Source organism: Struthio camelus, chromosome 4, assembly GCF_040807025.1.
Source record: "Struthio camelus isolate bStrCam1 chromosome 4, bStrCam1.hap1, whole genome shotgun sequence".
In the NCBI taxonomy this organism is placed as follows: domain Eukaryota; kingdom Metazoa; phylum Chordata; class Aves; order Struthioniformes; family Struthionidae; genus Struthio; species Struthio camelus.
In genome coordinates, this window is record NC_090945.1 from 7,092,255 (window position 1) to 7,119,397 (window position 27,143).

At 44.7% G+C, this 27,143-nt stretch overlaps 1 protein-coding gene across 13 annotated transcripts in view; it reads left to right on the forward strand.

Annotated features, from left to right (window-relative positions):
* The window catches only part of SLC4A4 (solute carrier family 4 member 4), a 251,304-nt gene that overhangs the window by 160,282 nt on the left and 63,879 nt on the right, over positions 1–27,143 (forward strand). For all 13 annotated transcript variants that reach the window (XM_009687277.2, XM_009687276.2, XM_009687274.2 and 10 more), the window contains 2 exons: positions 9,793–9,869; positions 26,184–26,341. In XM_009687277.2, coding sequence (XP_009685572.1) covers positions 9,793–9,869; positions 26,184–26,341 — 235 coding nt within the window. The remainder of the gene's footprint in view (positions 1–9,792; positions 9,870–26,183; positions 26,342–27,143) is intronic.

Sequence of the window (27,143 nt, forward strand, 5' to 3'; positions counted from 1 at the left end):
TGGCAGCTGGTCAAGTTCTTCCTTTCTGCAGTTAAGACCCGTTCATTGGGGAGCCGTCAAAGCCTCAGGGTGCTAAAGACAAATTAAACGTTACTTAGAATGCTAACGAAGGGAAAGCATGCACTGTGCGTTATTTCACTGTATTTCGGATGATAAGTCCTGGCTCCTTGCTGTAGGGAGCCAAGTTTTCAGTGCTGGTTTTAACACGATCGTCCTCAGGGGATGACACTGGCAAGGGACATTTATGTAAGTTTTCACTCCAGCGCATGCTTATTTTTCATGGCTAAGGGCATCCTTTGCTCAGGTTCTACATGACTTAGTTTTTCATTCACTTCTTTTTCTCGTTTGACAAGATTGTGTGGGCCCTTGTCTCTATTGGACTGATTCTCAAGAAATTCTTTCTTGGCTTTGCTTAGCCTGCTGGCTGACCTTGAACCCGTTCTTTCATATCGTTTTGCCCCTGTTTCCCCACCTGGGATACTTACATATTATAACAATATATAATGCATTACGTTTCATGACAGCTTTGAGACTTGAGGAGGAAGAGACATATACAAAGGGAAATATTTTATGGGTAGTTGTTACTGGTATTTATTATTTACACTTTAATGAAAAAGTAACTCCAGAATGAATTTCATTGAGCTATACCGTGCTCCCTGGAGTTCATTGAGTGCCTCTCATGTGCTTCTGAAGGCAGAATTTGTCCTTTAGACAGATAAAAATTTAATGAAGCCGACAGGAGCGCAACTGTCTCTCCCCATGGCTAATAACACTAATAAAAGTGCCACCAGGCCCAGGTGCTCATAAATTTCCCTAGAGCTGCTTTCCAGGTAGATATTTGCTTTCAAGTGCTACCCTTCCTTTCAATGTTAGCGAAACGTTGTACAATACTCCTGCTGCACGCGGGTCAGTGTGAATGGCAGTCCCTCAGGACACAGGACCTGTGCACCGCTTGCTTCTCACCTCTGGGTAAGAGCTTTACAGGCTGATATATTTAGAAAGCAGCTTGGCCTTCTGCTCCACTGGCGTTTAGTGCCATTGGTAAAATGGGTAACTTCTCATCTTTAGTCCACCCTTAAAGCACACGGATGTAAATTATGAAGCAGAGTGTGAATGTAGCTTATGCAATTATTGTGTGTTCATTACAGGCTGTTAATAAGACAGCATCTACTGATGCTTAACTAGGCTATGCAATACTTCTGTCTGAAACTGTTGTTTACCTTACTGGCTCTTACTAGGCAATCACAATTTCTTTGGAACCTGTGAACTGGATGTGTATCTAACTATATTAAGCTATTTTGGAATACATTTATTGGGAAACACATCTGCATAGTGCCATTACAATGGATTCTGTCTGCTAGTGATTTTCCTTTTTTTTTTTTTTTTTTCAAGGAAAGCTATAGTTAGGTTTATTAAATAATTAATGATATTTGATTATCTATGTCTAATTATTCATAATTAGAACTTTTCAAGAAGTCTTGAATGTGTCCTAAGATAGTATTGCCACGCTCTTAGTTCTGTCTTCTGGGCTTCTGGGCTCCGTGTTTGGAGTTGACATGATACACGAATGAGCCCCGTGCAGTTTTATGAAATGCACGTAGAAATTCAGCAACCTAAGAAATGCTGCTTTTTAGAGGTGAGCGGGAGAGGAGATGCCCACCTCCCTGCCACTGCAGTGCCCGATTCCTGAAGGTCTCCAGCCGCTCTCTGGGCTTGGGAAGACCCCGCCTGGGACGACTGTGTCTCTGCGGCCAGTGGTCCCACAGGCATCCTGCTCCCAGCTCTTTTATTTTACCACAGTTTTTGAAGCCAGACTACGTGGCAATCAGATTGGCAGAAACACTGAGCTTGAGACTGGTAAAGCTTTTTATTCATAGCTGCGTCATAAAGACTGATATTTGGTCTTGCCCCGGTATCGTGTTTGTATGAAGACATTTTCTTAGAAATCCTTTTGCCATTGGGAAAGAAATTGTGCCAACAATGACAATTTCTTGTGTGCTGTCTGATGGAGGAGGATAAATCAATGCATTTCTTTGCTGTCCCCTGAGCAGGATACAGATGATTATCAAAAAGCTGAGCAGGCAAAGCAGTACTACGTAATTCCTAAAAGTTACTTTTACAAAGACACTATCCTTTTCGTTTGTTTTTATTGGTGGAAAGTTGTGAGATGTCGGATATGTTCAACAAGGAGTTTCAGAAACATTTAAATTGAACTCCTGCGTGTTTCCTTGACAGAGGTGCGCTAGTGTCTTGGGTTGTTACCTGCCTTTCTAAGAGTTCGTGGTGTTACTTCACGCGTGTCCTTCCCTGGCGCAGAGTGCAGCATTTGAAATGAGCCCCTGCAATAAATAATAGATGGAGAGGAGGCTATCTAGCAGTCCTTGACCGTTTGGCATACCTCGGGTTTGCAGTGCAGATCTCCCATTGGTTTGTCCCTCTGTAAAATGAAAAGCATGTTCACCCTTCCTTATTCAGGTGCCTGAGGACTCTCTAATGAGTGCTCACCAGTAATTTGATGATGAAATTTGCTGTGCACTGTGTGTTTTAGCTGTTATTGTTTGGAAGAGAGCTGTGAGCTTTCTGCTTGCCAGCATTTTGCATAGCTTAGGCCCATGAGAGCCATGGGCACAAGCGTTGCAGAGTAGCGATCGAATCATAACAACAACAAGCAGGCAAAGGCTGTAGGTGTGTTTGTGTGCAAGGATTTAACTTTCGTGGATAATGGCACGCTACCTCTCGCTGTGTGAACAGCGTCTGTGCTGTCCCAACACCTACTGTACGCTCTGCAGAGAAGAGGCAGGAGGCAGTTATTTATATTTTTGCTGTACTGACAGAGTAGTTTGGAAACGCTTGAGTTAAAATAACACTTCTGCTGCCTGCAGCACATTAGATGATGCGCTGAGAGAACAAAAGCTGCAGCAGTTGAAAGCTTTTCCCTCTAAAGTTCTTGTTCTACACTGGAATGCATCTCTTCAAAGCGTTTTTCACACAAACTGCATCCCAGGTCCCTCTAGAGAGTTGAGTGATACGGTGACGGTTAAATAATAATAGCATAGGAGGAGAGAAATTAAGCTTGAAAGAAAAAAAAGTTTATTTAGCTGTTTGCATTATTTGAAGCATTACAAAATAGGGTGTGCGTTTTCAAGCCCTAATTGGTGTCTGTTTGGGTGTTTACATGGTCAGGATATTCACAGTTGGCTCCTACAGGGAAGTGACCTGATTTTTTTTCTAAAGCAGTGTGTGTCTGCCATTCTTATTTCCTGCCCGCAGTCAGGACTGCACAGCACAACTAGAATTGCAGCTCCTTTATTTAGTTGCTTGAAGTCTGGTTCTGAGATTTCAGGCACCTAGAATTATGAGAGCTGCCAGATGAGCCCTGAAAGCTGAAGCTACGGAGGCGGTTTTGTGCTCCGAGTGAGCGGGCTTAGTTCTTTTGTCCCTGACCTATGCAGAAAGGTGCACTTGTATGCGTAACCGTAAATGTTCAAAACCTCTGTCTCCCAACTCGCTTGCTTGTGCAATTGCTTGAGCTTTTCTCTCTTTCTTTTGTTTGTTTGTTTGTTTTTTTATGACTTTTCCACTTTGCTCTCTTCCTCCTCTCTGCTGCTGCTGTCTCCTGCTTGCACCGCCAAAGCACGCAGCCCGCTTGAGAGCTCCGTGCCCTGCCTAGCGACACGCACGCTGGATGATGAGATCCGAGTGCAGCGCAGCCCCAGCGTGGGATGGCTCAGTAAGTCCCGGGGTAAGGGCAAGTGGGCTGGGGTACCGCACTTGGTTGCGGGAGTTTAGAAAAGGAGGAACAGGTAGCTCTCAGCAATCGAAGTTTCTTGAGGCTTGCCGCTCCATTAACAGTGGGAGGATTGGAAATCCACTCCTCGTGGCATGGTTGCTGCTCCAGCTGTCCGTGTTGCTCCAGCTGTCCGTGTTGCTCCAGCTGTCCGTGTTACTCCTACTCTCCTCGCACTGTGCTCCCTTTCACTCTGTTTTCACAATCGCTTTTCCTAGTGGTGAAGCAGGTAGCTCAGTTGCACTCCCATTCAGGCGGGGGTCTCTCTCCTAACCCACCCGGCAGAATTTGATTCATGTAATGACATACCCTTTGGCTGTCGAAAGGGCTTCATTAATTTTGCCACCAGTGCAGTGTTAGAAGTACAACAAGCTTAAATGTTTTAATTTCCATATAAATTAAATGCAAACATAAGGTCCCTTTGTCACACAGCTAGCGGGCCCTGCCAGCTGTGTGTCTCAGTGGAGAGCTGGGCTTGTCTCAGGCCCTGACTCTTTCCCGTTATCCTTTGCAGAGTATTACTCCTCAGCAGCCTTGCTCATTGCAGAGGAGAGCGTTGTCCCCACAGGAAGGCACGGCTGTAGAAGGAGTAGAATTTCTGTAGAAAGCCGAATTTCAGACTATTCACTGTGAGAGGTGACTGTCGAGCCTATTAGAAGAATGGGATGATAACATGGAGGTGTTTGGATTATCACCTTGCTTTTTGCTCCAGTGCTGCATTGAACGCAGCCCAGGAAGAAGAGGCTTGCGTTGCTTTTGCCAAAGAGACGGTAATGTAAATTAGCCCTGAGTCAGGAAATGATCTGTAGTTTGCAAACTGTGGGAAGATGAACCTCACGTGCCGAACCATTGGCAGAGCTGTCAACAGAAGACATTTTTGACTCTGTTGCTCTGTTCAGGACACTGGCAGTCTGTAGGCTGAGAAGCTTGTTGCTTCCTTCTGCTCCCAGACTCTTGGGCGTTTTAAAGAAGCTGCTCAGCTGAAGACGACAAGTTTTTAGGGTTTTTCTTCTTTCAGGTGTTTCTCAGAAGTGGTATTGCTGGGCTTTCCATAGAGCCTGAGATTGCCTTGCGACACTGTAATCTCCAAATGGTCGAGTCTGCCGCAGAGCTTGTACTTATGGGCAGGTTGTTACGCTGGATCAACAAAACGGACCATTTGACATGTCCTTGCTGGCTTTGGGTCTTCAAAAGGGCACAACGGTTAGAAGGGTGAGTTAGATGGGATTTAGGCTCTGGAGGTCTGGGCCATAGCGTCTACACAGCAAAATGGCTTTTAATAGAAAAAGTGCAGACAAGTTTGCCCATGCTGCATCTTGTAGCTCTAGTTATCCTTGTCTGCAGCCCTGACTTTGCTTGGCACTCACTGAGAGTGATGTGAGGACAATGTGGTGTGAGGGGTGTGAGGATAATTTTGAAATGCAAGTGGGGGCAACTGTCAAGTTTCTCAGGTCAGCAAAGCTGCTTAAAGGTGGTAGGTGTGATTTCCAGTCAGTGTTTTAAAGACAGTACTGAGTGGGAGTAGTCTGCTTGAGGAGCTTGTAAAGCTTCTTCCAAAGATGATATGCATGGACACCAAACTTCAGGGGAAAACGGTCACACTGCTTTCTCAAAGGATTTTGACTGTCTACATTAAGTGCGTAAAACTTGTTGCAAGGACATGGAGATATGAATCGTCCTTACCCTGAAAGCTCTGTGTAAGTGAGGCTTATGAGATACTTCCTACCTCCAGAGAACAAAGAGCACTTTTTAGACTTCTGGTACTCGGATCTCTTCATGCAAGGCCACTGTGCTGACTGAAGAACGGAGTGAATAAGGTCTGTGCGCTGTGCCAAGTGAAGTTAAGAGGAAAGGCTTAGATCTCACTTGTTAATTATAGTGTCATGATTAAAGGCCCTGGATAGGTAAGCCTTGGCACTTCCTGGTCACACCATACCTAAGTTTTGTCCCAAAACTTAGTCCCCATAGGTATAGACAAAGAGGTTGTGATTTCCTTGAAAACGGAGAAATGGGAGTCCCGTTTATTTTTTGTTTGGAATTTTCATGCCCATTACTTCCTGACTTCCAGTACAGGAGACTCACATGACTGTTTTTCATTGAGTGTGCTGGAGGTAGACTTTACAGGGTCTGATACCCTGCAGTATTTTCAAAACAGAGGGGATTTCTCTTATAGACAATGAGTTATTTTGGGAAAATTATGGAGTTGTTTGCGCTGTTCAGTCCTCTGTGTTGTGGGCAAAGTTACAGGGGGCAGGGTGACATGATGGCAGAGGAGGCATCGGGTCTCTGCACAAAGAAGTTCATAAAGTGCAGATAAATGCCCCGCAGTAAACCCTGAAAAGCAAGGCTGGCAGGTATGCCTGTGCATAAGGGGCTGCGTGTTTTCACCCCTTTATTTGCAGTCGGTAGCCTTGGCTTGCGAGTTGAGCCAGCAGCAGGTGGAACTGGCTGAGTACTGCTCGCAGGAGTATGCAGCGTGAAGCGAATGTGTCGAGGTTAGCGATGTTTCCTTGCAAAGTGGTCAGGAGACTGTCTGAACCTGATCTTTGGCTATGATAAATGGCTGTTAGTAGTGAAGCCAGAGTTATGATAAAGTGCTCACACCTCTTCATGGGGTTAGCTCTCACAAACAAGTGCAGGTGCCGAGTTTGGCTTTCCCCTTAGGGCCAGGTCCTTCTACTCGCCAAGAGCTCTGTCAGTGCTTGAAATAAGAGCACTATCACACATTGCTTTCTAGAAAGTTTCTTTAGAGAATACATCAGAGCAGCGCTGTATTGTTGGCTAGGGATTTATGGGGAAGAGTGGGAGATTCATGATCTAAAGCTTTCTAACTGACAGAAAGAGTTTCTCGAAAGCCCTGCACCCTGAGGTTCCTTCATCATGTTGTACGAACGTGTTTTGCCTGGTGTCCCTCACTTACAGGCTCCTTACATTTGTCCTTATTCAGCCCTGTAGCAGGTAGCGTTGCTGTAGCTGTGACGGCTCAAGAGCATAGGCAAGGGTCATGTTTGTAGGGTAATGTAGTATCTTTATTAGATCAGTGGATGCAACTGGAAAAAACAGACGAGCTTTTTGGCACATCTCTCTGTCCTCAGATCTGGAATAGAAATGGGAAACCTGAAGCCAAGTATGCATTGAGAATAGTTGCTCTGAGTTTGATTAGGTTATGTTGATCAGGTCAGGAAATGGAGAGAAAAGGTAATTGGCATTTGGGAGGCAGAAGAGGCTGTTAGCAAGAGGTGATCAAGTCATTAGCCACTTCCTCTAGAAAGAAAGGTAATTATCTCCTAAGGAATATTCAGTCTTGGATCTCTCTTAAACAAAGCAAATTTGTAACCTGGAAAAGTATCAGCTTTGAAAGCTACAGACCCTCGATTTAGTCAGTTTACTCCAGAACTGGACCTAGAAATTTGGACAGCCACCAAAGCAGTCTGCGGAAAATGAAGAAAGACCTTCAGCAGATGCCTTTCTCTACAGCTGCATAGTGCAGCTCTTGGAATAAAATGCATTAAAACAGTGGTAAGCAATGGTATAAAATAAAACCATTAATGTTTTCTAAAATTTCCCCAAAGCTTTTTGGAAGCCCCACTTAGTTTCTTCTCAGTTGGAGACATTAGCCAGTGCCAGGGCTGGGAGGTGTCAAAGTAAGATTTGAACAAGAGGAAACGTAGCCGTGCAGTGCCGTCTCTCTGTCTGCATCAGATAAACAGCTCGCGCAAAGCAGCGTATCGGCCTTGTGCAGATGGACAGTGTGGGATATGCAGCTTTGAGACCAGCCCACAACTGTTCCCATCTCTGCGGGTCTCTGAACTTCTCCAGATCTGTTTAACTCTGCTGAATACTTTTTTGTTTCATTTCTCTCACTCAGTATCACTCGGGTCAACTGATAGAAGCTTTGCTTTGACTCACTGAGCTGCATGAAACCAATTATCTGTGAACAAGCTTCACATTTTTTTTTTTAAGAAAAAGTACTTCCCTGTCTCTTGGTTTGATTTTATTGGCTCAGATTTGCAAAACGCCCATGTGTTTCTCTGCGTAGAACTTCACTCTTTCATTTGAATCCATGGGTACATGATATACTTGTCAAAGATTTCCCAGAACTGGCAGTTTCTTTGCGACCTTTAACAGATAATTAACGGTATGATACATGAAAAAGAATCCCAGGGTTTTAATAACAGACTTAAAGACTCCAAGAACCTGGTTTTATTTTGATTTTTTCCATCTATGCTCTTTACCAAATGTTTCTTAAATATTAGTTCCTGATACAGAAGGTGTTATGGACACCTTTTTAGAAAAGCAAAGTAATATGTGCATTATGTAATAGCCACAATAGACACTAGTGCATTTGATCACTTTTTTCCCATTTTATTTATGCATTGTGTATCTCTGACCTACAGGATTCTTTTCAAACACATCAATCAAAATTTATAAACATTGTTAAGCCTGGCTCGCTAATAATTCAATAGGAGACTGGTTAAGATTATATGTATCTTGAACCAGTCTTGTAAGTGGCATTTCTCGTTCCATGAGTAGACACGTTTGTAAAAACTTTGTAGAGATAGGTGGGGTCTCAAATCTGGCTCAGAATGATAGCGGGAAGGAGGAGAAGCTGGATCCCCCTTTTGTAATATCGAGCTGTGCTTTGCTTTTGCTGTGCTGTCCGTTCCTGGATGCGGCGGTCGCACGCGGCACGTATACTGTGGTTCTGTGGCTCATAACAAAGAATACTGTAGGTCTGCCTCCACATACATTGAATATGTTGGAAAGAAAATGTAACTCCCGGAGTCCAAATCTTCTTCTCACTACTCCTTTTTTTGCTCAGTATGCATAGTGGGGCACTGCTGTTTTTAAATGGTGGCATTCGTCAGCTCATGCCGTGAAAGATGAGTTATGCTATGACCTGAGCCGTGGATACTCAGCAGCGTTGAAATGACTAAGTAAAAAAACTAATGGTAGCTATTCTGAAGAGCTCGGCAGACTTGTGTCCTGTAAGGAGAGAGCAGATTTGTTTTCCCTGGGAGTTGCTGAACACTGACAGTTTGGCCTTTCGTTGTATGAATACCTAACCATAAGCTTAATCAATGTCGTCTTGAAACATCCTAACCTAGAAATAACTCAGAAGAAGGGAAATGCCTCGGTGCAAGTTTTCTTGAGTGTTTTCTGTCTTTCCAGCTATTTTCGTGGTCAGGAACTCTGTGATAACAGCTCCGGTTGTTCTGCTTCTGGTTCCAGTGAGAGTAGGCGGGAAGAGATGGAAAAATTTCAGAAGGGAAGAAAATGCATGCTGATTGCTGGGGTTTAGAATACTGTATCCATCCCAGCAGTCCCCTTTTTGGCTATTCTTTTGATTTTTCTTCTTTTATGATTAAGACTATTTCTGAGTTTCTTCAGTTTTAACTCCAAAGGCTTTTAGTGGGATTGTAGAAGTGACTTCTGGATTTTTTTTTTCCAAGTTCTTTAGGACTATTTTCATGGGTCTTACTTCAGTTCTACTTCAGTCTACCTAACAATCAGTAGGAAAAGTAGTCCATAAGGGAGCATGCAGCTCCTACGTAGCTGTTTTCTGATGTTTGACTGTCATCCTGTCAGGCTTGCAGAGGGGCAGTTGATCTTTGGAAAGGAAATGGGAGCTGCCTACTTCATCTGTTTGCCTCTGTGTTTTTCTTTGTAACTTTTGTAGCTGGGTCCCTGGGTGACCCAGCAGCATCAGCCTCAGCAGCCAGTTACTGGTTTGTTTTTTCCCACAGCCAGGAATTGTGAAAAGGTCTTAGACAATATTGCTTGGCTGAAAGTTGCGGGAATGCTGTGGGTCAGAGATGATGAACCGATAGCATCTTTCTACCCCATGTGCCACGTAAAATTAGAGAAAGCAGCCTGTCAGGGTCTCAAATTCCCCATGTGAACCTCCCTTGCGCAAGGAAAGGTGTTGCTGTAGCCTGAGCCTCTGTATTCTTCTGATAGGATTGAAACAGGTCCTTTAATTGGTGTTGACATTGTTCTTACAGGCAGTCCAGCCATGACTCACAGAAACCTGACTTCCTCAAGTTTGAACGACATCTCTGACAAGCCTGAGAAAGATCAGGTAAGCTTCACATTTGAGCTTCACTTGATGGTGTGTATGGTGAGGAGCTGGATGTTTGGGGGGAGAGACTTTGTACCATAAAACTGAAGCAGATGAAATGGGCGAGCAGGGTGAGCTGAGTTTTTCAGAGTCCTGTTAAACTCTCACAAGGTCTGAAGCGAGTTCTGCCGTGTACAGAAGCTGCCTGGCAACCTGCTGATATCCACGGGAAGGGAATGGACAACATCCAGCTTTTGATACATTTTCTGATCGTGTTCCTGCCGAAAGCAGAGTCTTTATTTCAGCTGGGGCCCCAGGTCACAGTAGCTGCGGCCGTGCAGCACTCCACGACATGCATTCACAAGGGAGTTGGGATGGAGCAGGAGCATTTGAGGGAATGTATCCCCGCTACATCAGCTGTCCTAATAAGAGATGCTACTTCACCCTGCACAACTGTGCATCACTTCAGAAAGGCAACTTTAATAAAAGGTGACAGCAGAAGAACAGCTTCAAAGTGAAGAAGAATTACAAAGTTAAGTTGAAGTTGGCCTGCAGTGCCCAAAGAAACGAGCCCTTTCTTACCGGTCTCCATGAATTTGACTAATTTCTCAGAATAGGGCAATGTTTATGGTATATTGTATGGGCTTTCTTTGTGTGTGCTCTAACCATTTCTGAGAGTTTAGGAGTCTGAGGGGTAATAGTTTATTTTTACTGTGGTGTCTGGATAAGTTCTCTGTGAAAGTTTTACAAAACCTTTGTCTTGATTTTAAAAAGTGGGTTATTCTCAAAGCACAGCTGTTTCTTTAGGAGCATCTTTTTTCCCCGTCCTTCAGTGTTCTTTAGTCCCATAGTTATTCTCAATGCAAATGAGAGTTACTTTGGAAAATTATTTGGATGATGCAGCATATGCTGGCCAGTTGAGAATGAGTCTAATCCTTCAAATGGTGGCTGGTCGCAATCTTTTTTTATGTGCAACTCTGCTATATAGTGACACAACAATGTGACTGATGTAGGAAAAAAAATTAATAAGTAATTAAATGTGGTACAACTATTCCTCAGTCTGCTCCCTCTGTCCTTTTTCCCTCTCCTGGCATGTGATTTTATGCTACTGCTACTTCCGCCTTCTGAAAAATATAAATATGTTATCTTCCCATTTGGTATGTGAAAAATCCATACAGAAGGACGAAACGTCCGATAAGGGAAAAAACATCATAACGTTGAATGTGCAAAATAAATATGACGGAGAAAAAAAATTTCCCTTTTAGTATCTACTTTAATAATTCAAGAAAATATTTATTTTAACAGAAAGAGAAAGGGTGCAGATGGTGTTTCACGTTGATCCCAGTGTCATTCAAGCATGCATCTATATAATTTTTTTTCTCCCCAAAATATCTGTTTCCGTTATTGTATGCAGACACACATGGGGAAGGAGTAGGACTGTAAGACAGCCTTTTCATTGGAAAGGCTGCTGTGCATTACATTTTTAATCACGCTGTAATTGGGGTCTTACATAGGCAAAGCAGTAGAAAACTAGATCTAACTATTGCAGCAGGTCTCTGCAGTACAAACGTTCTCAGTTGTGTCTCTTGCTGAAATTTCTGTGGACGTATTAAACACAGGCGGGTAATGGACTTTTTGTGTTGAGTCAAGGATAAAAATAGCTTTTTCAGTAGTGCTAATAGTGAGCTGTGTTAATAAATCCAGTTTGGAAGTGTGCTACAGTTTTTAACATTCAATATAGATAATGCTTGACTATTTATAGTGAAAACCGTTACTTTTAAACTAACTTGTTCCAAAAAGCTGTTTAGTTATAGCCAGTGTCTGGCTGATGGACTTTGCCCAGTGGAACCCTTGTACTGTAAGTGTTTTAAAGCTGGCCTGAGAAATCACCTTAGATCTCAGTTTTAGTTACTGATTGACTTAAAGATGTGTCCTGTTAAAATCTGCGAAATTGTGATGATGCCTGGCAACTTTCTTGAGCAGAACTTAGTGTGCAGTACAGGAGACAAGGGAATAATTCATGGTGTTATGACAACGGGAGCTGGAAGGAGAACAGATTTTCTTGCCTTGACAGCAGAGTGGCTGGCTTTCATTATTTTGGTATCCCATCTGGAAGTCTGACAGTTAATGAGGCCATATAATGAGCTATGAGTCTGCTGAAGAAAAGAGGCTATTCCGGTTTTTATTTATTTGTGCATATCAGAGGCCAGCATGTCTTCAAACTACGACAGGCTGAAGTTAGTTTATAACAGTGGCTTGGAGCAGAACTGGGACCTGAGCTCTTTCATCAATCACTTTTTTTGCAAATAGAGTAGTGTGTGTGTGTGTGTGTGTTTTAAATGAAGAAAGGCTTTGAACAAACTGTTATATATCTTTGGCATTTTTCCTGCCTACCCATTCTTATTTTCAGTATTATAGCCTTTTATGCTAACAGAAGTAGTGGAATTAACAATGTAGTGAGCTTGTCACCAGCATACTCTCTCTCTCTGTTTCAGTAGGTTCTTATTAAGCAGAAAGACACCTGGGTAAAAGTAAAGCAGAGGTTCTGGGTGCTCTCACTTCAAACTGTGAAAGGTGCTCCTCAGAAGATTTCCCTTTTCTTTCTTTGTTTCTCTTTCTCTCTTTCTGTCTCTGTCTTTATGGAGAAGGGCTGGCGAAAAGTGCTTTGTGATTGCATTAGGACCTCCAACCCTCCCTTTCCTGAGGTCAGCAGAGTGGGTTTTGTGATCCGGCCACCCACAAGACAGCCTGGAGGGAGACACTGGACCCTGTCTTGGAACAGTTCTTGTTCCGTAAAGCCTGCCTGGTTCCTGCCGGTAAACACTGGACACACGTCTAGCTGGAAGTGACCCCAGTATTTTGAAGCAGCCATACTTTTCAGTAGCCTTTGGCCTACGTGTGAGAATCTTCTTACCCAAGCACCAGCTTTCTACCACAGTGACTTTAAACTTTCTGCATCATAGGATGCTCTAGCTCTGCTTAGCAACAGTTCCCTCATGTCTGTTTGGAAATGCAGGCTGGTCCTGGTCCTGAGCATCCACCTGTGATTTCCCTACTCCTTTCCCCAGGATGTTGTAAGATCTGAATTGAGAACTTCTGTCTCCAGTCACATGATCCTGGTGTTTCTTTGAAATGTTTGTTTGGAATCGTTCCCTATGGAGCCATAGGAGGAGCAGATCTCAGGTGCATTGCAATTGCCTCGCCACTCGTTGGGCATTTGTCTCCAGCGTGGACCTCCCAAGCTGGGAGGAAGCGGTGAGTCCTCTGCAGACTTGGCAAAGACAGAGGACAGCGATCAGATGAACTTTGCCATAGAAATAAGAATTAACAAAGAGGGGGCCGTAATTGTCAAAAATTGAATTGTTCCATTCAATTCCATATTCCTAACAACTGAGGAATTTTAAGGATGAACTTTAAGTTTGGAGTGAGCAAAAGAAGCCTGGAAAAGGTCAAAAGAGGACACCTGGGCAGGGGAAGGGGGAAGCTCTCTGCAGAGGAGTGGAATGCGTTGGCATGTTCCCTAGTATGCTTGGCCACTTCTCTCTCCTTTTGGAGTTTGCCTGTTATTGGCAGCAAGGCTTGAGATTGAGTGGTCACCTGGGTATGGCTGCTTGGAGGTGGTTTTTTTTTTTTTTTTGGAAGTGGCACTTTTTTTTGATAATCCTTTTGAAGGCATTTAAGGGGCACTAAGCAGCTACAAAGGAAAAGGTTGTTCAGCCCAGACTGATCCCTCCAAACGTAGGCACTTCTCTGAGGTGCCTGCCTGGTCTCCTGAGCTTATTTTTGAGTCCCTGCAGAGAGCTGGAGTTGCAGAGTCGATTCAAGTTTCAGAGGGGCCAGTTGCCCCTTGGACAATTCCCTTCGCTGTCTGCAGAAGAAGCCCTCCTAATGTAGACAGCTCTGTTAAGAACCTTGAGCTAGGAGAGATACATTCAGGCCTTCAGGGACCTGTGCCAGGGCAGGACGTGGGTGGGGAGAGCCCTTCTGTCGCAGGAGAACACAGAGGCTTTAACTCTGCTTGGGTTCTCACCCAGGGCACTGCAGTGCGTTGTACTAGAGAGCACCAGATGGATCTGAGTTTCCTTAAAAGATCTGTCAGAGGAGTCTCCTTGAGGCTGCCTTCCTTGAGGTTTGCAAGGCCTGTTTTGTGCTGCCCTGCAGCATCCTTGCAGAGGATCAGGAATGATGCCTTTGTGCAAAGGCAAACACAGGCTGGAGGTGGTGGCAACTGGATTGCCCTCCCATGACAAAGAACAATTAAACGATCCAGGGAAGGGAGAAAAGACATAACCCTAAGCTTTTCCTTGACAGAGACCTCTGTAATGAGGGCCTGGACTTTGCTTTACCACAGAGGTGCCGGCCCAGTTACATGCCCCATTCATCTCAGTGGCTTTCTCAGAGGGTACAAAGATGGGTGTAAGGCTAGTAGGGCTGAGGACAAAGATATAGAAAGAAAATATTTGACTGTGGTCTCAAGACACACTGACATGAATACAGCAAGTGGCAATAACATGAGACTTATTATTTCATTGAAGTCATACGTAGCACTCAGATGGACCTCTCAAATGACAGGTTGCCTCAGATGAGGTTGTTTGTCCTGCTCTTAGGGTAGGGAGTGTTCTCTGCTTACTTTGGATTTGCTTTGATCTTTCTGTTGTTTTGTTTTTCCTCATACTCTTTGCCTTCATAATACACTTTTCAGAGTTAATCTTCTTACTGGCGTAACCATTAAACTCTTGTCAGAGACAAAGAAAATGAACTTAGGATCTCCCTTGGAAGAGGCTGGAGTCAAGGAAGGAACAGAGGACATTCAGGCTCTTTCCAAAGGATCAGCCAAGCAAGTGTTGCCCGTTCCCGAACTGGCAGGGCAAAGACTGTCAGTTAGAGAGGAAGAGGGAGAAGGTTCATGGGCTGAAAGGTTTTAAAAAAAAAAAAAAAAAAAGACCATGGACAGCAGACACATTAGGGGTTTTCCAAAGGTCATGCATGTATAACCCCAAGTGCTTGCAGCTGACTCTGTTATACTGCTATGGTATTTAGGACCTATGTGGTTGGCCTGTCCTTTGATAATTTCAGGATCATTGTGCTTTTTGCTGTCATCTTGTCTTCTGAAAACAACTTAAGTGTATCATCATTCATTTAAAAACAAACACACACAAATCTTGCCATAATTTCTATGTTTGTTTATTAATTCTCTCTCTCCCCTCTGACACAAAGTGGTTTATGGACATGTGATAAGCGGTTAGACTAGCGGCTTTATCAAAGGACGGGTTGCTTCATGAAGAATGATGGTCTAAGAACACTTTCACTTGTTTTGTGTAGTTCTTTTCCTTATATTTGAGACTGGATGGAATAATATTGCCATCAGAATAAGATAGTACCAAATCTTAAAATGATGTGAAAATGTGCAATAAAGCCCTAGGTTATTTGTAAGGTGGGGATGTCAGCTAAATTCTAAATGTTATCTTATTCGAATTTTTTTTCACCTTAATTCTTGGAAAGCAAATAATTTTAAAGGTGAAACAACAAAAGGAAGGGCCAATTACCAAAATGCAGAATTTGTACAAAAACTTTAGCTATGGATTACCTCTCAGAAAAGTTACATCGATAATAGTGATTCAGATCTCATGTTTCCGGGACAGACACATAACGCACTGCCCACCTTCCTCAACTGCCTCTAGTGGCTGCACTACTGCTCTGATACTTACATTTGATGGTATATTGAAAGGGAAATTAATATGGCAGTGTTCTGTTGATTCTTTTGCTAATGCAGATTCAGTTACTGTCAGTGGAAACATGGTGCATGGACATCAAAGCTCTGCCATAAACAGTATGTTGTTGGTGTGGTGGGGTAATACCAAACCAGGCTTCTTTGCACCATGCCAGAGTTGTGAAAAGCGTCAGGCTCTTGTTTGCCATGTCCTGCTCTGCTGGGTCGTCTTGCTTCTCGCGCGCGCTCTCTGCCTCTGATTCTTTTTCTTGTCATAAGTGAAACGCAGGAAAAGGAGTAGCTGTACCTCTCTAGCAGAAAACAACTGGTTTCCTCTAGTACAGCACAGGGCTATCCACGCGCTCTGCTCACCTTTCCTGGCCCCCTGCATAGAACCGATTGCAGAATGGCATCCGCAGGCGGCAGCGAGCCTGGGATTTCTGGTAGAGCAAGACTATGTATATTGTCTCTGAGGCACGTTCAGTCGTGATTTACTCTTAAATTGTTATTTCACGGCATTGGGATCCGCTGAGGATACCTGGTATTTAGTGATCCCTACAAGAGGCAAATTTGGGAGGGGTGTGTGTGTGTGGCAGGGGAGAGGTGAAGAAAGCAAGAAGATTTTATTCCTGTTCCTACAGCCATGGTCAGTAAACACGTCTTATTACCGGAGGTGTAACAACTGAAACAACAGGAGCTCCCAAGAGCATTTTCCCCTTTCCGCCTGCAGTGCGTGCGGGAAGTCTGCCCTGTAGCTGAATAAAGGGCTAGATTCATGCCTCCCGCCAGGCTCATGTCTCTCGGTAGCACTAAGCACCCAAACAGCTATGTGCCGTTATGAGTGTATTATTTATGAATATTGAAATTAGTTCCCTAGTTAATTTGCATGAATCAGCTCCTTTCCGCCCCGAGAATGACGACTTGATTCATTGCATTTAGATTGCAAAAGGCGCTGCTTCAGCATCCGAAGGGTCTTTCAGAAGACGCCAGGCCCTGACTCAAACCTCTCTAGCGGAACCTGGCACTAAGGACGAGTAACTTCACTGAAGGACACACAATTCTGGTTTTGCTGTTTTATGATGGGCTTTGGAACACACCTCCTCTTCCTTAATGATCCTTTACGGATTGCCAAAATATCAAGCAAACAATCCAAAAACATTCTGTTGTGTTTGTGTTGGCAGAGCTCTTTTCTTCATGAGGTAGCAATGTGGAGAAGTGTTTTGCCTTTATTTGCCTTATTTTATGTGACGTTGGCTGCAGTTAATATCCTGGTCGTTTGCAGCTAGAAAGACAAGCAGCAGCAGTGGTACTTTTGGAGAATTTCTTCTTTTCTGTTTTCCAGTTACTAAATCAGTGTCTCAGCTTTATATTCTTTCCCAGGCTCTGAGCTCTGTATTGCCAGATATAGCAATAGTAAATCTGAAAGACTAGTACCACTAATGGCAGAACAATTCCTGAAGCTCTGGAGGCCGAGCTATTTTCTAGAAGTCCTTTATTAACACCACGTTGAAAAACACCAGAATCAAAGACCTAAAGAAGGTTTCTTGAGCTGTTTAAAAAAATATATAACCATGTTGTTTAACGTAATCTGATCCACAGCAGCATTAGATCTAGAAGAAGCACGTGCTTTTGACAGGGTATCCACCCGACCTGTGGGCTGCGTCTGTGGGCATACATGTATGCATGCTTTACTGATCGCCTCTGTGGGGCTGACCGGATGCATCTTTCTCACCATCCTGAGCTTAGCGGTACCTAGCCCACGAGGCAGAAAAATTTGCACTAACCTGGTGCAGGTAAATGGAGAGGCAAGCTGAAAGAAGTAGTTTATAAAAGTGTCCCCACATGACTAATCCATGGATATATTAGTGGCCTTGGCTGTGTTTATTATTGCTCAAGCCGTATTTGAAATGAGCTCTCATCTGGCAACGTACCTCCAGTTTTACCTTTGCTGATCCCGGTGAGGAACCGCAGTATGCAACGGTTCGTCGCTCTGTTGCGAGGAAAGAGAGGTTAGACAATTTGCTTGGAGTCGTGTGGGAAGCGGGCCAGAGCTTTCAGATCGCCTGAATTCCCATTTCTATCCTCAGCAAAAAGAGTGTCTCTTTGTTTGAGCAACCTTTAGGGAGGACAAGGTTTTTGCTCTCTACACGGTGCATAGGACATGGTTTTTTGTTAGTGGTGTTAGAGCACGGCTCGCAAGTTAGCTCTTGATTCATAGACTCTTAATACTTTGAAAATAATATTGTAAAATTATTTTTTACAGCTCACAGGGCAGAGCTGTGAACAGAAGTTATTTAGAAGACCCAGAGTACAGCCATAGTCAGCCTCGTTCTTGCCGTGGTGCGAGTGGGCTGTAGGAAGCTAGGGATGGTGTGTCCTTGCCCACCACTGCCACTGCTTGCGGTTCCAGTCCTCTGAGAGATCCTTGGGTCAGGCTTTGTTCAAATGTCCTTGGCAGCGCCGAATGACCGAGTCACTAGGGCATTTTTAATGCTTGAGATGAGAATGCTTGAGGAGATGCTTAAAGAAAATCTGGGAGAGTGTTTTGTCAGGGACCCGTTGTTGCTGAGCTGATGCAATAGCATATCCAACATGGATATATATCGATATAAGGAAAGCGTAGTGGCCTGGCTGTTAACTCCACTTGCAAAGAGCTTGCATATGGGACAAAGAAAAGGCTCCGAATGAATATGGTCAGCTGGACTATTTAGTCAGAGAGAGGCACAAACCCCTTCTTATTTGTTGTGGTGTGTGCAGTGTTTCTGCAAACCGGTGTTTCCATATCAACAGGAAATCTGTGCCAAAGCCAGCTCTGAAGTTAAAAAAGAAATTGGCCTGGTTGAGAGAAACCCTCCTGCCCTTCCTGGAGGGACCACTGCAGAGGGAGGGAGCTGGTGGGTCCCCGCTGTTTGGAAAGAAGGCCATTGATTAATGGTGAGGGTGCTTTTACTGCTTTTACTGTTTGAATAGCATCTCTTAATCTCTGTAATCACCAGCAGAGATTCCTAATTTCTAGGTCCGTCAGCCTGGATGACCTACTTTCACTCCATGGAGCTCAAATGGAAATAAACGACTGTCTTCTGGTACAGCTCACTGCCACCTTTCTCAAGGAAAGGAAATGTTTCTAGGAAGTTTAGTTAACTGAAATTTAATTTACTTTGGCCTTTTTTTAATGCAGCCAGCGATCGGTTTTGGTTTTAGTGTATCAGCAGTGCACGTCTCAAGCATTCCTGGGTAGTGGGGTTTGGTGCATAGGCAAAACACAGAGCATTACAGGTACCCCTTTGGGTAAGCGTTCGGGGGATAAATTATGGGTAGGTCATCTTAAACGTATATGTGGATAGATACAGAAATGCTGAGAGAGAAGGAGAGCGAGGGAGATTCAGATTCCTGAGGGAATTAGTCTTTCTTAAGTACAAAAGCGCTATGTGTCTGTGCTCAGATGTGGGAACCCTGCGAGTGAAATATTACGCAAGCGGCTGCTGTCTGGCACGCTGGAGGACTCTGCGTGCCGTGCTTGGCTTGGATGGCGATGGGCTTTGGGGAACTGGGTCCCTTTTCCCTGTGATCAGGGAACGTGAAGCCTTCCTTTAGTAATACACCTGGGGCAGGCAGTTAGGCTTGCAGCGGTAATCTGTATGATCAGCGTTTATTTTGAATGCCCACCTTTTGCCACACTTTGGGGGGAATAGCTGCATTCAGTGAGTTTGAGTGAGGTCTCCTACCTTGCAAAGAGTCAAAACGTGCTGATTAGCTCTCTCCTGGGGTCATGTGGAAGAGCATGGCTGCAGCAAAATCGTACCCTACCCTTCTCGTGGATTCCTCCCCTCCTCTTTGTTCCCATACCCAGCGCTGGCTATTTTTAATACCGCAGTGTCGAAGGGTGTTGACTTTTGTGAACCTAGAAATGGTACATGGGAGGGTGAAAAAGATCGTTCCTGAATGGACTGTCCATTGGAAACACTAAATAATCTAGGTGTCTTCAGCTTGAAAAAGTACAGCTCAAGGGGAAGAGCAGGGAGATTGGTAAAATGATGAAGGGCGTAAAGAAAACAAAGAGGGGGTGTACGTTTTACCTGCTGGATGGGGTAGCCATGGTAGCTTTGCTGTTCCGGAGTGGGTTTGCCAAAAGCTGCCTTCTTGGCCTTTTAAGCAAAAGCTCAGAAACTATCACTTTGATTTTTGCCAAATGCACAGCATTCTCCATTTTTCACGCCAGTGGTGTTTGCTTACTCAGTTCCGCTGATGACAGCAACTAAATGCTGCAAATGGGAGGGGGAATCCAGGTTTGCACTTCAGACCCTGCACGAGTGGAGGACGGCACGTTATGAAGTTAGCGTCTGGTTGTGAATTACAAATAGCTTCCTTAGATAAAGTCAATGGATGGCCTTTTAGTTCTGAATTTGCTTTATTAATGTTGTTATTGTAATGGAAATGGGGGTTATTCATTTTATACTGTACCTTTGCAAAAGCATTAGGCTCGCATAATGTTGTTTCTCCCCCTTTTTGCTGTTGAGGCTTCCTTGCTGCAAACTCAGCAGCCTCTGTCTAGAGAGGGCAGTCGTGGTATCCCGTAAAGGCAGCTGATCTGCACATAGAAGAAACACTCAAACAAATCATAGCCTCTCACTTTTCTAACAGGTTTTCTTTTGCCCCAGCCCTCCTTCCATTTAGGGCTGGTTTTTCAAACAGGGTAGAGCGGCAAAAGCTTCCTATTTTGGTAAAATCGGAAAAAGAGGGCATGTGAGTGTACACGCTGAAGTGACCATGTAAAAGTGACCCACGTAAAGGAGTTCCCATTTGCCTCGAATTTTCTCTTTGCCTTGGTGAAACCTCCAAATGCTTTGCACAGGGCTCACAGGGCTTGCAGACAAGAGCCGTGTGTGTGTTCCTCTAAGCGGCTCTTTTCCTGCTCTTTGCTGTTAGGCAAAGCTCTCGGTTGTGCTAGGTGCTCCCAAAGTAACGGAAGAGGCTTTCCGTTCTTTACAAAATATTTGGCCCCGTTGAGTGACTTAGAAAAATCCATCTGATTTGGCCCCTTAAATTGTTCTTGAAAATCTTGCTAGGAGGTGCAGGGGCACGTAGTGTGCCTGGACCCTCTCCTGGCCCTGCTGGGTGCAGTTGCTTGCAACAAATGCCCCTTAATGCTTCCCCCGCTTGTGGATTGTCCCCTTGGTTTCCCATTACTCCAGCAAGTCGGGCCAAAAACGGCAGCAGGGCAGAGCTGCGCTGTGAGCTGTTCAGCAGCCTCTGCAGCAGGGGAAACATTTTTGAGAGGACGAGCCAGACAAAGTGACTGAGAGTAAACGAACAGATGCAATAAAAGCAGTGTGTGCTTACTAATTGCTTTCGTTTCCAATAAATCTTAAGTGATGCTGATAATAACAGTGTTAAAATACACTTAGGGAAATTGTGATTTTCAGGTTACCGTGCCCTTCTGCAAATACAGCAGCAAAGATCCTTGGCCTTTAACGTAACGTTAGCGGTGAGGTTAGAACAGTGTTCAATTTAGCAGGGGGCAGGCGAAAGGAGCACAGCGGTTCCAGCTGCAGGGCTCCCTTCCTCCCTCCATCCCTCCCTCCATCCCTCGCTCTCTGGTGCTGCTGAGGGCTCGGACCTCTTCTGAAGCTTCTTCGGGGAACGGTTCAAAATGGATCATAAGTGCTGACTACAACATTCCCATCAGCGAGCTGATAAAAGATTTAAGAAAGTTTTGTGTGCTGCTGCAAAAGTCATTTGGAGCAAAAAACACCTTCAAGACGTTTCTTCAAAATCAGCTTTGATGGGCTGGACGGAGGGGAGGCTGAGCAGGCCGATGCCCTGGACCTCGGGAGCCGATCAACCGCAGGCCTTGAGTTCCTTCTGGTCCCTTCTGATGAGGAAAGGTACCTGAGGGTGTGCACATATCATCTTTGTTCAGGAAAACACAGGAGCCCACGACCAGTCTGGTTAGCAAAGTTGAACATATGCTTTATTGTGGAGCTGCGACCTCCTCAGTATCTTCTGTCCCTAGTTTCCCCAAAAAACTTTTCCACGCTTTCTTCGCTAAACCCCTTGATGTTTATTAAACATTTTCTCTGGTGAAAATCCTGACTGAGGTGTGTGGGAGTAGGATTCTTCCAGTGTTTTTCTTCCTGCTGCATCTATAATTTGTGCCTTTTCATCAGACTTTTTCCATTTTTCTGCTTCCTCGAGTCGCCCTGGCAAAGCCCAGGGAAATGCTCATTAGGGATTCACGTCCTGCTCTGACGTTACCCCCTAGCTGTGTTTCTGGCAGGACATCCTCCCTCACCGTTCACCGTTAGCCAGGCGAATACAGAGCATCTCCAAAGATCACGCGGCGTGAAGGGCTTTTCGGGAACCGACGGAGGGCAGGATTTTCAAAAGCCTTCAACTCCAAGTTAATTCTGCTGCTGCTGCTGCTGAAGCGGGCAGTTGAAAACAAAGTTGTCTCGCATCTGAGCACCCTCAGAAATCCCTCCCCGGCTGCAAGGATGCGGCCTGCGTGCTAAGCTTGTTCAGAGCTTGCGCGATCGGAGGAGCGGTGCCCCCCGCGAGCGTGGCTGCGGCTGCAGGAGCTCTGGCTGCTGCTCCCGGGGAAAGCCAGGGCTAAGAGCCGTGCAACTGCCATCGCCCTACCACGCAGCAGGCCTGCTTGAGCTAATTTAATAGCCTCGCAGAGAGACGTGCGATCCCATGCCAAGCTGCAACCTCTGCTCAAGAGAGTGCCAGGAAGATGCTGATAAAGAGCCAGGAGAATGGGGTTTTTTGTTTGTTTGTTTGTTTGTTTTAATTAGAGCTCATCTGCTGCTGCTGCAGTGTTTTCCCTTTATCAAATCAGAAGCAATTGGTGACTTTTCTCCAGAGTTGGGCTTAGTTAATACTTTGTCTGCTAGATGATGCATGTTTTAGCGCACTGTGAGCCTGCTCACGTCCACTGCGGTACAATTATAGTATGTAGGTGCTGAGATTAGAAGAATAACCTTGGGGGCTGTAAGGAACTATTTTTAGTATGAAGCTGTATCTACACTTTGAGGAAGACACGTAAATGAGAGTGACTCTGGCAGCTGGCTGATGAGAACGATGCTGGTCAGTAGATTTCTTCTGGCTCTCTGATCTAATGGTGACGAGCACAGCATTAGACCTTGGGTACCATCTGGATGGCTTGAGAAGGACTGCTGGAAAGGCACACATAAAGCTTTTCAGGTCTCTCTCCAAGCTTGTTTCCCTCTAGTTTTTAGCCCTATTGTTCAGTGACGCAATAGATGCTTTGTTGCTTTTCTAGAAGCGCTCCTTATCCCGTGACTGAGCTCCCAGTGCTGCTTTCCTCGCTGGTGAATTCACCTTGTGTCAACTCCACCGGCGCTTCTCCCGGGCTTTAGGCTTTCCTGCTGCTTGGGCAGCGACACGCAGGGTCCTTAAGAGGACCTCTGGGGCAGGCCTCCTGCTTGCAAGGTGCAGGGAGCAGACTTGCCTGCTACTAGATTGTTTTGCTTTGAGACACAACCTTTTCTTTCCAAGTCCGCTGCTTTTGTTTTTCAAATGGACAAAAATCTAGGCCTTGAGGATGAGAAAGCTCCAAAGCGAGTAGTGCAATTGTGCTGGCACATGCTTATGGTGGCTTCACCAACTGTTTTTTTTTTTTTTTTAATGTTTCTGGCACATCGGTTGTCATTGTTAATGAAGAAAAAGGAAAAGATTTAGGTGGATAAATAGAGAATTCTGTATTAGCCTAATGTGTGCAAGGAAGGAAGTGAGAGAACACTAGAAAAACATCCAAAAAAAGAACTGGATTTAAAAAAAAAGTAAAGTAACAATTCAGGCTCGTGTTACTGAGGACAATGGAGCAGTCATAGATAATGAGAGAATAAGGCAAGAACAAGACTAGAAAGACATTATTGGAAAGACATGCTGAAGCAACCTGGGAGAATAAGAAAATCAGTTTTAGAGGAGTGATCAGCACATTCACTGGCCACAGGATTTTAGTCTCACATCTGAATATCTTCTGCCTCAAAATAGTTGTTGAAATGTGTGGGTTCTTTGTGTGCCATCTTTGCCTTCTCTGATTACTTGGTTGCATTTCAAAATAATCTGCCCTTTTCCAGCAGTGATTTTGATCTTATGTTCTCTTTGCTCCTTTAAAATCCTTTAAAAAGGGGTAACCTGAGCCCTTGGGAATAAACAGCTGATCGGAGAAAGCCTGGTTTTGTTCCTTAATGCAGGTGGTCTTTCAGCCTGTTTAACAGAATAGTTAGACATCATCACGCTTTTATCCTCATGCCGCGCGCAGCTCATCAGCCTGTGGGACCTTAGTAGTGGAGTGGCTGTGGCCCTGCAGTGGCGGCGCACCACATTGCTCCCAAATTCTATCTTAGCCCAAAAGTTGAGAGGGAAAATACCACATTTAAAAGCATCAGTAAGTTTCTAGGTGTTTGCTCTCTGTCTTCACTTTCAAACGTGACTCTTCCAGGAAAAGTAGGGGCGGACTGGTCGTGAGAAAAATGCTTTCGGTGAGCGTGGGGAAGGTTATTTTGCTAAATCTTGTTTTGGCTGCCTGGGAAAGGGGGTGATTCTGTGTCTCTTGAGGGTGCCTGGGGGGGAAAAAAATCCAACATGCTGCCTAGAAAAGGGGGGCTGGGAAACAGCATCCTCTCCTGCTGCTGGGTTTGTGACCTCTCCTCTCTTCTGGCAGCAGCCTTGCCCTGGTTTGCATGCATAGGGAGGACACTTGCTCGCTTTTTCCCCCCCAGGCAACTCCTGGCCCATCAAAGTCTTGTCAGAATTTCCGGAGAAGCTGTATTCCTTGACTGTCTCTGCAGAGTATGTCCCTAATACACGTCTGAGCGTTTTGTCATTTGCTCGGTCTTCCAAGGGATGTACTGTCAAGCAGTGAATAACCGACAACCTCAATTTAAAGTAACAAAAATTCTGTTGGGGAATTACCGTAAGCCTAATTTTTCCTTGTGCCTTTAACGTTTTCTAATTTATAAATATTAAAGCCATCAGGCGGCATGTAGTTCGGGGCTTCTGAGAGTTCACGGAGCCAGGTTGTGAGCTGCTGTGAGTTGTAGGTAGCTCTGCCAAAATGGGTATCTTTACTTTGCCAATGGGCCACACTGATTTTTCAACAGTGAGGGGTCAGGCAGAGTGGTGTGTTCAGCTGCTTATGTGTGTATTGCAAATGCCAGCAGTTCATTTACTTAATTTTAAACTTTTGTGTGAGGTTCTTGACTATTCTGTCTGATAGAAAGCTGTTATGAGAGATTAAATTAGGAAAGGCTGCGGCAGGATAAAGCATCAGCTGCAGTACCTTGATGATGGAGCAGTGGATGTTCAGCTGATGGCGGAAAGACCAGAGATCTTTTAGCTACACAACGACTAGCAACCTTGTCTGCTGCCTTTCAGTGTTTGGGGGTTTCATGGATTTAAGTTGTTCTCTTCCTCATTCCCCTCGCCACACCTTGGTCTGTCTGTCTAGGCCTACCGCTTTGCTTTTCCTCAGAAACCCTCTCTGATTTCCCTCCTCTTCTTCAGAAGTGCCCCTTTTCACTTCACTTCTTCCCAAGACTTTCTCTTCCTTTCTGACCTTTAGGTGAGGGAGGTAGCAGCCATCCAGCGTTGCCCTTTGAAAGGACCGAGAACAAGGGCGAGCGCTGGCAGGAGGCCTCTCCTGCCACCCTCCAGCCTGGCCTCTGGCCCGGAAGCCAGCAGCGAGGGTGGCAGACTTGGCGATGCCAGGGGAGCAGTAAGGAGCTGGCCTCTTGCCCGGGCACCTCGTGGGACTGTTGGTGCGGTTTAAAAGACAGCACACCTGCTATTTTGGCCCAGTGACTCTTCATGTGCTGGCCTGCACAGGCAACAGGGACAGCAGCTTTAGAGGACCTAAAGCTAAGTTTCCATTAGGGCAGAAGCCACAGGCATGCTAAACTTGGTCCTTCACGTAGACCTTGCAAAGACATGGACACGCAGAAATGCATGTGCTCAGCTCCTGGCTTGGTCTGCTGGAAGGATGTCCCTCCCTCGGGGGCCATTTTGCACAGTAGATTGTGAAGAAGTTACCTTTCACTCGTTGAAAGTGCCTGGCCTTCCCTGTCACACAGTTTGCTGGGCACTGAGTTGATGCAGTGTTTTCTTCTTAAAACTCAGCCCACGTCTACTGGTCTTCCTCAGTGCTGCACGTGTTTTTCTCCCTAAAGTAATGCCATCTCAGGTCCATAAACAACAGAAACAGCCGCTGCAAGAGGCAGAAGCTTCTCAGCGCCATCACAGCTCAAAGTCCCAATGTCAGTGTAGCTCTTCTGGTGGTGGTGGTCTTGGCAAGACCATTTGGATTCACATGAATGGAAGGGTGGCTGTGTGCTTCTTCAGTCTGGCTTCTGCCTTGCATTTATAATGGGAGGAAAGCTGTAGTAAGTAGCGATGTATTTGTCTGTCTTTCAGTAGACCATATGGGGACAAATCATAATGGCCAAAAGGTGGTTATGTAACTGATATAAGGTGATATATTATGACCAAGGAGGAAACGTGGGTGAAACCTGGGTAAGTTTTATTGCACATTTTGCACGTTCCTGTTTGCGTGCTCAACAAGCCATCATTTTGTTTTCTTTCCTCTTTTACTGATGCAGCTGAAGAATAAATTTATGAAGAAGTTGCCTCGTGATGCAGAGGCCTCCAATGTGCTGGTTGGGGAGGTTGACTTCTTGGAAAGCCCTTTCATTGCCTTCGTCCGGCTGCAGCAGGCAGTTATGTTGGGTGCTCTGACCGAAGTTCCTGTACCTACCCGGTAAGAGAATTCAGCCCCTAGGCAGGTAACCTGAATTGAAAACAGTTTCCATTGTTTAAAGTAATAGTAGCAGTCTGAAAGAAGAACTTCTCTGGTGGTTTCCATCATATAATTGCATAGAGGTCATATATTTTGCAAGATTATTGGTTTTAAAGTAACAAAACTTACTTTAGCTGCTTAATGTTTTCAAGTCCCGAATTTGATTGTAAAACACAGGCTATAAAATACACAAACACACCTACTTAACAATAAAGATTAAACTACTTTTTTTTCTGCCCCCTTCCCCCCCCCCCCCCCCCCCCCGCAAGCCCTATACCTGACTCAGATTCCCTCTGCGTTTTTCTGTGGTACATCTTCCTAAAAACACACATTAAACAAAGGATGCAATTCTGGCCCTGTTGAAAAAAAAATCAGATAAATGGAAAAAAAATGTCTTTATTATACTCGCCCAGAATATTTGTAATGCATAATGGCACGGAGAGGGAGGTCGTTTGTATATTTTATTTATTATGACTCATGTTGCAAATTAATCTGCAGTCTCACAAATGTGACTATAACTTACATTCTTACATCTTTAAATTAAATGCTTGGATTTGCATAACTTTGTACAGTCAATGTATATAACTGCCAAAACAGCAAAGCTAAAGTCCTGTTTATATTAACTATGTTACCCTTAATTACAGTCATACACTGTTTATCAAGTAACAGAATAGAGAAGAGTATCATTGTAGATATCCAGAACGTTTGATGCATGTGAGCAACATTATATAGTATTAAGTGTTTGTTAAATATATCAGGTGAA